General features: G+C 32.9%; 1 protein-coding gene across 1 annotated transcript; it reads right to left on the minus strand.

Moving 5' to 3' along the window:
- Window positions 1-7,098: 7,098 nt before the first annotated feature.
- Window positions 7,099-7,788, minus strand: LOC132631511 (secreted RxLR effector protein 161-like). The gene has a single exon (XM_060347085.1). The coding sequence runs from the start codon at window positions 7,786-7,788 to the stop codon at window positions 7,099-7,101; it is 690 nt and encodes a 229-aa protein (XP_060203068.1).
- Between the last annotated feature and the right edge of the window lie 3,526 nt (window positions 7,789-11,314).

The raw sequence follows: 11,314 nt of genomic DNA on the forward strand, positions 1-11,314 counted from the left end.
CCCATTTCTATTTTGGGGTCAGGTATGTCCAATCTTCTGTAACTCTTCTTTGATTAGTTCTTATGTGAAGACAAAACTTCTTTGTTTTAGGTAAATTTCAACATTCTAAAATCAAAAGTGATGAAATTATTATATGAATATGTGAATAGGCCAATTCCTAGCGATGAAAGATCTGTAAAGATAGAGTTTAGTCTTAAAATCTTGACCAAACCAAGTGAATTGAGCACTTCCAACTACTCCATACTCACGGTGAGAAGATTTTGCTTTCTTTTCATATTGAATTATTAACAAAATATTAACCTCTCATCAATCTGGTAGTTTAAGTTACTTTTGCTTTTAATTTGATTTTCTGTTTTGGATAATTTCTATTTGTTTTTATTTTGTCAGTAGATCAGACATATAACAAGTATTTAAAGGTAATGTTCTTTGTTGTTTTTCCTTTTTTTTTTTTTAAAAAAAAAACTTAGTACTGAATACAGACAACAGTAGGTAACATGCTAAAAGAGTTACTATATGATGTTAATTTATAACTTTGAATTGTATGATTTGGACAGCGACAATTATGGATTAGCAATAATACTTCTAACATGATATTTCTTTTCCTTTTTTCACTTCTAACAGACTTTTTTTTTTTTTCACTCCTTAATCTTTTGCTTTGTATTGTATTTTTGGAGTTACTGCAGTTCCATCTAACTGATCTCTATGGATCTGAAAATGTACAATAGATTATTTATAACTTTAAGCTCTACTTGATAGTACTCCATATTCACACAGTTACAATTCAAAAATAAAATAAAATTAATGATGATGTTTTAGAAATGTAATCTTGCGACTAATCTCACCTTTTTTTTTTCCCTACAAACTAATTTAAATAATGCTAAAATATTAGTGGGCTCCATCTGTTACTGATCTATTCCATTAATATGGCGTATTCTTCTATTCTCCTTGCGTGTGCAGATTGTAAGGAAACTCATGAGTTTTGAAGAAAAAAATCACCTTACTACAGGCTGGGTTGTCAACAGGGTTGCCAACTCTGTGAAACATATTTCTTCTTGGTTGAGATGTGATGGATATTATTTTCTGTTCTCTTCTTTGATTCATTTTCAGGAGAGATTTTATAGTAATATAACATTCCAATTTCCCTGGCACAAAAATAGAAGTACATTACTCTGCTTTTCGTATTTACCTGAATGAATTTTCCTTTTCTATTTCAGTTTTCTAATTTATTCTTAACATTAATTAGACTTTTATCCTCCCCGGATTGATGTCGATAATACCTTACTTAATGGATTCCTTTAGTTTTCTTATTAGGCAATTACTATAGCAGTTATTGACAATTACTATAAGAGTTATTCTTGGGTGACCTAATGTAATTTTCCTGAAAATTTTGGGGTCAAAAGAATTGTAATGGTATCAGAACTTGAAGGGAATGGCCTGTTACCACCGTTTATTCAGTTTGAATTTTTAAGGCCTTATAGATTTTATTTCCAAGTAAGATTGAAGTTGAAAATTTGTTTAGTTTCATTTTCTTCTTGTATCTCCATTGTGAAATTTAAATTTGTTGTGACAAGTCGAAAGATACTTTCCTTTTATGATTGCATTTTTGTATTTTTTTTAGTAGATAAAGCGGTTATGCATTATCCAGGCTTAACTAAGGTGCAGAAATCGATGTAAAAATACAAATAGAATATAAAACAAATAGTACTGAAAGAAATTTAGATTACTTTTAAATATAGATTCTTTAGGATGATAGAAGAAACTAATAAGAATATTTAGTTAGTGTATCTCTATATTTAAAAGTGAGAGACATACATTAGCAATTCAAGTGTGTGGGTTAAGAAAATTAAGCAAGTAATTGTTTTCTTTCTCATTTTCAATAAGATATATGAAAAGTATTATCTATTTTATAATGATTATAAAAAAAAAAGTCATTTTAGTGATGTCTTTTAACAACCGCGCGAAACGCGCTAAATTTTCTAGTTAATTATAAAGATATACTCCCTTCGTTACAAAATAAGTGTCACGTTAGCAAAAATTACGTCAATTAAGAAATCAACAAATACAATATGAAATTTACTAAATTATCCCTATTTATTAGGACTAAAAGTTTTTTCAGAATTGAGCAATATTAAAGAGGACTACTTCTTTAATGCTAAAGGCATAGTTAGAAACACTTGCTAATTTTTGTCTTGAATTTCTAACGTGACACTTATTTTGGGACAAACTTTTTTTTGACTAAGATGACACTTATTTTGGGACATAGGGAGTATTTCTTATATTTATTAGCCTATGCTTTCTTTTTGTTATGTTAATTTCAATCTATTTACTTTCTTTTCCTCAACCATACGAAGTTAATTTGCTAGTTTAAAACTACTGATTAAAGGGAAAAAGAGAGAAAAGCATAATGCTACTAAATCTTAAAGCAACTTTTTTATTCAAATTGGAAGATTTTAGATTAGTATAGCTTGTGTCACTGTCACAGTATATGAGCGACAGATAATGCCATTATCATTTTCCATTACCAGATGGTCTACTACACCTACTCAGTGTTTGATATCCATATTTGGAGTCCAACTTATTGGGGTATATACCATTAACCATGCGTTTAGACATGGTATATTTTAACAATTGTCATGATTAAAAGTCTAAGTGGGAGATTGTTGGGATATATACTATTAACCATGTGTTTGGATATATAATTTATTATAGAACAATTATTTATTCATTGTTCAATAAAGAATTAAATAGATCATGTACTAGTATGTATGTCCTTTACTTATATAGTAGATGATTTAGTGTATAGAGTTTAGCTTATACACAGAAGATTAAATCGGCGATTTTTATAAGTATAAAATTTATGTTCACAATCTAAGATGGAAATTGGACAAAGCCATCGGTATGATTGTAGCCCAAGATTAATATAATGTATCTTCATTATGGGAACGGTATAGTTCCGTCTTCTTGTGCTAGTACATTTTATATGTATTGAACGGACCAAGTAGAGATAAGTGTTTTTGTACTGAATATATAAAACAAATTCTCTAGTTCATTAAATATACTTATACTCTTAATCTTGATATAATTATTATAATCAATGTGATTTGTTCATTATTTTGATTTATTAAAAGGTACGACTCAATTGCGGGTCTATGTATTCCTGGTAAATTGGATAATGGCAAATTACATTTGTGAAATAATAATTAGTTGATAGAATCCGTGTCTCGACTTTCAGATTGATAATACCCCTTTATGGATGCTTATAAGTCTCATGTGAAAACCCTGCAGGTGGATTTTGTATCCGTCACATGATGTAAGTTAAGCAAAAATATAAAGGATTCAATTAGCCAATGAATTAAATTGTCAATAATTTAATTTAATTGATTGACATCTGTAATCTTAACATGTGGAGTTAAATAAGATTTAATAAAAGATTTCGAAATTGAACCGAGGAGTGCAGTTACAATTTTTTAGTGAAATAATTCGTAATTTATTATGGTAGGATTAATTCAGATATTTCGAATTAATTCCATAATAGGAAGCCTCGTTAATTAAATTCTGTGGTCCCTATTGTGCCCGAATAATAAAAAATTAAATGGAATATGATTTCTTGGTGGAAAATAAAGACCCAATAGATTTTGGAAAAGGGTAAAAAAAACCCTAAAACCTGTAGTTATAATATAGGGGTCTTATTCCATAAGGAGAGAAGGGTTTTAGAAGTTTCTTCAATTTTTCCATAGAAATTCGCCCACATGAATTTCGCAAATTCTGGTATTATTCGGGTTACACACTAAAAGACTGTGGAACTAAAGGATGAACACGTGGACAGCTTTTGCTCATGCTTGAAGGTTTGATTTGCAGCCGCAGTCACGCTCCAAGAGATAAGTATCGATTTTATGTTTGATTAAAATCTTTGATTATGTGTTGTCTATATTACATGCAAGTTCGATCCTGGCTATTTGCTTCCGCTACGTATGCCTGTATTCCATCACGACTAACTTCGGATTTGTGTTGGGAAGTACGACATTAGAGGGTAGCGCTCCCTAACAAAGGCGACTCCGTACCCAGCAGAGCTCAAACTCAATATATCTGGTTAAAGATGAAGAAGCACTTACCACAAGCTTTGTTGATTACAACCACTTGTGTTCTAGCATTATGAACCTTGTTGGAATTTATTTAGATATGATTCAAAATTGAAAAGCACATTTTGGTCAGTGGCGGAGCCAGAATTTTCACTTAGGGGGTTCAAAATATAAAGAAGTAAAAAAGAAGAAGTTAAGCGCGTTCAACATCTACTATATGTACATAAAAAATAATTTTAACCTTCTATATATAGAGTAATTTTTTGCCTAGGGTGTTCGGACGAACCCCCTGAAACCTACCTAGCTTCGCCCCTAAGCCAGACACAATTTATTATGAAAGGTGGTACCCATTCTTTAAATGGAAAAGGGCTAAAAATGCCCACGAACTATAGGATTTGGTACAAAAATTCCCTCCGTTTACCTTTGCGCTCTAAAATGCCCCTACTGTCAAGCTATTGGGCCTAAATTGCCTTTATTTTTAACGGCAGGGCCATTTTTTGCCCAATACATGGACAGAAAGCAATATTGTACCAAATCCTATAGTTCGGGGGCATTTTAGGCCCTTTTCCTAAAAAATAATTAAATTTTTATTTATTATGTGGCACGTTTTAATTGGTTGGTTTTAAAATTAACCTAAACTAATTATATCCCAACACAAAATTTGGATCCACCTAACCTGCCCTGACTTAAAATGGTGACTGTAGCAACATCCATCCCCGCCGGTGAATCACCATTAATCTCCACCTTCCTTTCCTCTATTGAAACAACCCAAAACCTCGATTAAAACCACCACCATAACATTGCTCATCCAAACGGTCCATCGAGCCACCATTAACTAGAGAATATTCTTAGCTGGTGGTTCTATGTAGACAAATAATCTAATATGTTAAAAGAACGGATTATTAATTGAACTACATGGATGGTTATCTCATGCAGTTATGAAGTGTGATATATTTTTAAATGAATATTTGCGGATAATCAATTTTGCCATATGAACATTCCCATTAATTTCCCTTATATAGTTACTTGGTTTCAATTGAAATTAAGAGTAATCAATTTTGCCACATGAACATTCTCATTAATTTCCCTTAAATCGATACTGGGTTTCAAGTGAAATTAAGGGTAATCATTTTTGCCAGATATACATTCCCATTAATTTCCCTTATATAGTTACTAGGTTTCAAGTGAAATTAAGGGTAATTAAAATCACTACCGTAACACTATCACTAATATTGGCTATTTATTGGTGGCTCGATGGGCCGTTTGGATGAGCGATGTTATGGTGGTGGTTTTAATAGAGGTTTGGGCTGTTTTAATAGAGGAAAGGACAGTGGAGACTAATGGTGGCCCATCGGCGGGGACGGATGTTGCTACAATCATCATTTTAAGTCGGGGCGGGTTAGGTGGATCCGAATTTTGTGTTGGGTTATAATTAGTTTAGGTTAATTTTAAAACTAGCCAATTAAAACGTGTCATGTAATAAATAAATAAAAAATTATTTTTTCAGAAAATGACTTAAAATGCTCCTGAACTTTGGATTTGGCACAATGTTGCCTTCCGTCCATCTATTGGGCCAAAAATGCTCTTGCCGTTAAAAATAAGGTTAATTTGGGCCCAATAGGTTGATGGCAGGGGCATTTTAGAGCGCAAAGGTAAACGAAGGGCATTTTTGTACCAAATCCCATAGTTCGAGGGCATTTTAGGCCCTTTTCCATTCCTTAAAGGATACATCTATTCATTGTGAAAAAACGTCATCCAATCTTAAGGGTTACATCTATTCATGAAGAGGTGTGTTTTACTTTCTATAATTACAATCACATTGCAAAAAAAATTAACAACAGATCTAGATGTTTAGGCTATTTTTTATGTCATTCTCTTAAAGACTCCATTTTTCTTCTTATTCCGAATTCCTACAAAGGCAGTTAAGAGATTAAAAGGGTTCTCCGGCACTTCTATTTGAGTGCACATTAGAATATTTTGAATGATTCATTATATCTTGGGAGTAGAACGTCACTTTGCTATTTGCACCGGGATAGCGACAGAAATCTACTCTAAAGACAAGGCCATCCATAGCTTGCCTTGAACCGAGTTTTCGAATTTCAATTCTTTCTTATTGTTGTTGTTATTACTATATTTTATTTGTATCTTATTTGTTCTTTTTAATTTGATCATCTCTAATATTTTTCCAACAAACCTTACATGTATCGCATCCTCTTTGCGAGGGACAAAGGAAAACGTTAACTCACCTGATATGTTTCTTTTACTTGACCCAAGTAATAAGTGTAAGATTAACTTAATGTACACGGGATTTTGAACACAATAATCTTACGTGAAGATAATATGGAAAACATACCTGATGCGGAAGACATTATCGCAGATAAGAGCGGAAGCGTAAGTTTGAAATTGGTTTCTACCTCCTTGCCCTAGCCTTACGTCACCACAACCGTCAGCGATGGAAAAGGTATATAGAATATGTGGTAACCCTAATGGGTGGAGGGAGGACCAATTTATAGGGGTTGAGACTTAATTTGGTGCGTCCATCAAGTAACCGATCTAACGGACGAGATTTATTCTTCATTAAATATTAGTTATGGGCTTTATATTAATTGGGCCATATATTAGAATTAAAAAAATTCTAACATTCTCCCACTTGGCCCAATGACCACATAACACTAATACTAAATGACATAAAACATTAGTAGCGCATAAAATAAATCTCTTCTATGATGTCCATCATACATACCTTAATATGACAAACCACTAATGCGAGTTATGGCGGTTATACATAATTTTGTGCTACATACTCCCCTCCATATACTACAACATTAGCAACTTATCATACTAGGTTCATAAGCTATAAAACATTTAACATTATGGCCCACAATAATGTCGCATTGAGACTCATCCTGTAATATCTCAAAACAATAATGTGTACACCATTATGAGAAACAGGAAATTCATTAAAGTATATCAGAAACACATAATTGAGCTCAGAGTGTCAAACATCATAAAGAAATTATTAATCATACGTACAAGCAATACCCATTCTATGTACATGTTCTTTAAATATCTTTGGTTGTAAACCTTTCGTTAACGGATCTGCAATCATGAGATCAGTTCTAATATGCTTAAGTAACACCTTTTGTTTCTGAACTTCATCCTTGACGGTAAAGTACTTTAATCCTATATGTTTGGCACCTTTGGAGTACTTATCGTTCTTGGAGAAGAATATTGCTGCAATATTATCACAATATATTTTCAGCGGCTTGGTAATGGTGTCGACAACCCCAAGTTCTGAAATAAAGTTCCAATGCCATAATGCATGAATTGTGGCTTCAAAACATGCCACAAATTCTGCTTCCATTGTGGATGTAGCAATGACGGATTGCTTAGCACTCTTCCACGATATTGCTCCTTCAGCTAATAGGAACAAGTAACCAAAAGTGGACTTTCTAGTGTCAACACATCCACCATGATCTGAATCCGAGTATCCAATAACTTCCAAACTGTTGGATCTCCTATACGTGTGCATGTAATCCTTTGTTCCTTTCAGGTACCTCAAAACTTTCTTTGCATCTTTCCAGCGATCAATTCCCGAGTTACTCTGATATCTTTCTAGCATTCCGACCACAAAACTAATATCCGGTCTTGTGCAAGTTTGAGCATACATCAAACTTCCAACAATAGAAGAGTAAGGAATTGACTCCATTTCTTTTCATTCTACATCATTCTTTGGACACTGCATGAGACTAAATTTGTCCCCCTTTTGAATTGGAAAAACTCCTGCTGAACAATTGTTCATGTTAAATCTCTCAAGAACTCTTTCGATATAGCCTTTCTGAGACAGTCCCAATAGTCCTTGTAATCTATCACGAAATATTTCTATCCCTATCACATAGGATGCCTCACCCATATCTTTCATTTCAAAATTCTTAAAGAGAAAATCTTTCGTCTCACGTAATATGCCCAAATCATTAGCAGCAAGGAAAATATCGTCAACATATAGGACTAAGAATATAAACTTACTCCCACTGATCTTTTGGTATATATACCGATCAACGATGTTTTCCTTAAATCCAAAAGATGGTATGGTATCATTAAACTTTATATACCATTGTCGTGAGGCTTGTTTGAGTCCATATATTGACTTCTTTAATTTACACACCATTTGACCTTTTCCTTTAATTTCGAAACCCTCTGGTTGGTCCATATAAACTTCTTCCTCGAGGTCTCCATTAAGAAAGACAGTTTTTGTCACACCCCATTTTAACCGGAGTTAAATTAGAAGTACGACATATTGGAGATTCCTGTTTTTGTTTGTTTTAAGGAGGAGTCGCCACCTAATTAATTATGGTGAATTAGGACACCTAAAGTTTATTAAAGTTATGTTTAAAGTTAACTCTGTTTAAGGTCTGCGAAACTTAAGATTCTAGGTAAGGGTTCAATTAGTCTAAAGGGAAGGTATTAGGCACCCTTTAAGACCCATTAACAATGGTTGACCGACCGGACTTATAATTAATTAGGCTAAGTGTAAATATGATGTTATAGAAAAAGAAAGTAGCTTTGTAAGTATGACTAAAGTTATAGATAGACATGTCAGAATGCTATTTAAAATAGAACTTGTAGAAAATAATAATTTGTATAAAAGAATACTTTTAATGCTATTTTGAAATACAACTTATAAAATGTTGTTAAAGTTTTAAATGAAAGTGTAATAGTGTTGTTTAAAAATAATACTTGTAGAAGACACAATAATTTGCGTAAAGGATTTAGTTAAAATAAACTAAAAGAAGCAAAATATATGATATTTATATGTATTTGGAAAGAAGTGAGCTATGCCGACGCACAAATTAAAAGAGTTATTACAAGATTAGTATCGGTGAAATTTTAAAGTTTCACAATATCAAAATATGACGAAAACGTCGGAAATCGGAGAGGATTTTAATGCTTAAAAGAATGATCATTTTAAAAGTATTTTTTGAGATCAACATGATTCGTTTGGGAGATATAGTTATTATTACCCCTTTAAATAGAACCCCCTCGGAAAACTTTTTAAACACTTTATAAAAATAAAGTTAAGTTATAATTTAAAGTAAGTGGGTAGTTAAAATCGAATTTAATTCTTGATCGGACAACTCAATCCTGTTTAGACCTGTAAAAGAGCAATTAACAGAAAACTTTGAACTAACGAACTAGACTGAGTTATTAAACCGTGAAAGCAAATTCAAAACTCTAATTATCCATTGTTACTAGACTATCCCACTGATTCTATTAGAATTCATCTAGGCTAAGAAAGACAAAAAAAACAAGATAAATGTTAGGCAAGTAAGCAAACACACAAAGATTGAATAAAAGAAACAGATGTGCTAAATGGGTTTGACCCATTCGATATGCTGTATGATCTGCTGGTACCATTGGGCTTCGGCCCAACATTTTTTACTGCTTCGAGTGGACTGGACACGAGAAGAATATCTTGTTAGGATTTTAGCCCAACATCGAATGCGGAGGAGGAAAAAGTCCTTCGGACTCGTGCGCGATAGTCATGCATAAACAATGAAAGAAAAGGATTAGTATACACTCAGTAAATACGGTTAAACATATATAACGTAAGTAAACCAATAAATTATGTATATATTATGTATATCTCGTGTATACATGCACATATATAATGGATAGCAACACATTTGCGATGCAAGAGCGTAAAAATGGACAAGCAGACATAAGATGTTTTTGCAGGTTTATCTCCATATAGTTAAATTCTTTATGCAACAGTTCAATATGGCAGAGGGCATTTTTCTTTCAGTCGCTGCCCAATGTATAGCAGTCAACTGCATGAATACATTAACCTCTAATGATTTCTGCTACCCACAGCCTGCTATTTTAAGTTCCTCTACACCAATGACAAGCATACACAGACTGAACCAGCAACCAATTATCAAAATGACTCAAGCAACCTATTCTTATGCCTATGTAAGACTTGATAACTTTGCCAAATTAAGGAATCATCACAGAAGGTAAACAAATAACAGTCTGGGCATCGTTCATAACAGAATCTAGAGATTATAGAGGGGGAGATGCATTTAGAGGCATTGGAAACTAGACCAGTTCCTCTAATAAAGCAACAACCTTTTCTTCAACCTAATACTCCAAACCAGCAAATAGCCATAACAATGACAAAGTGCAATGACCTCTTTCCATCAAGCGTAGCATTTGTCAAAGTAGTATTATTTCATAACAAATCACAAACAGCCCCAATTCCTAATGTGCACAAAAACAGCAATCCAGTACTAATATACCATCAGATGCATGGTTGATACATTGGGGTATTTCATATAATTCTAATATGCAAAGGACTTAATATGCAGCACCTGTGGAAGGGAAATAAGCATATCCTACATGAAAGAAAAATATACCACAAGCAATTAAAGTGGAGAATGCATTTCTAAGAAAAGGAAAACATTTTTATAGATTCGTATGATGCTTGGAGGGTAACCAATGTGCAAATAAAATAAAATAAAATGAAAGAGGCAGATTCAGATGCATCGAAGAGTGAATATTTTGAGATGCAACTGACATTCTGAACACTTGATTAATCAATACTGAACCTCAAAACATCTATACCCATCTAAACATGTCACTTCAGGACTCTATGCATGCAATCCCTTGTAGTTGACTGGCAGAAAATATGCATACTCGACACACTTGTTAAATGTATAGCACAAGGATCATGCATTTTTATGTATAAATTACAGGGGCAACATGCGACACATTTAGATAAATTACAGACTTTAAGCATACAGAATTAGATCAGCTTAAACACATGCATCTTATTAAAACCATCATGAACACAATGTCCAGAAATTTCAGACTAGCTGGTTAACCAGAGGATCAACTAATCTAATGGAGACAAACAAATGCTATCAGTCATATCATGTGACAACTAACATAATCAACTCTACAAAGAAAACAGCACGTGAATATGTATAAGATTCAGATTGAAACCCAAACGAAGTTACCCTTCATATCATGGGACTATATTGAGTAAGTAGATACAAGTATGCTGATGTCTAATATCACTTATCTATATTAGATAGGAATGACATCTATAACTAACACAACCAAACAATATTTCAACATAGGCTAGAGTTAAATAATAATGTATACAAAACACTAGCACATGAACCTTCTCATAACTAAATACATGTTAGAGGTAATCAAAGTAACCAAGTAAATAT

Source organism: Lycium barbarum, chromosome 3, assembly GCF_019175385.1.
Source record: "Lycium barbarum isolate Lr01 chromosome 3, ASM1917538v2, whole genome shotgun sequence".
Classification (NCBI taxonomy): domain Eukaryota; kingdom Viridiplantae; phylum Streptophyta; class Magnoliopsida; order Solanales; family Solanaceae; genus Lycium; species Lycium barbarum.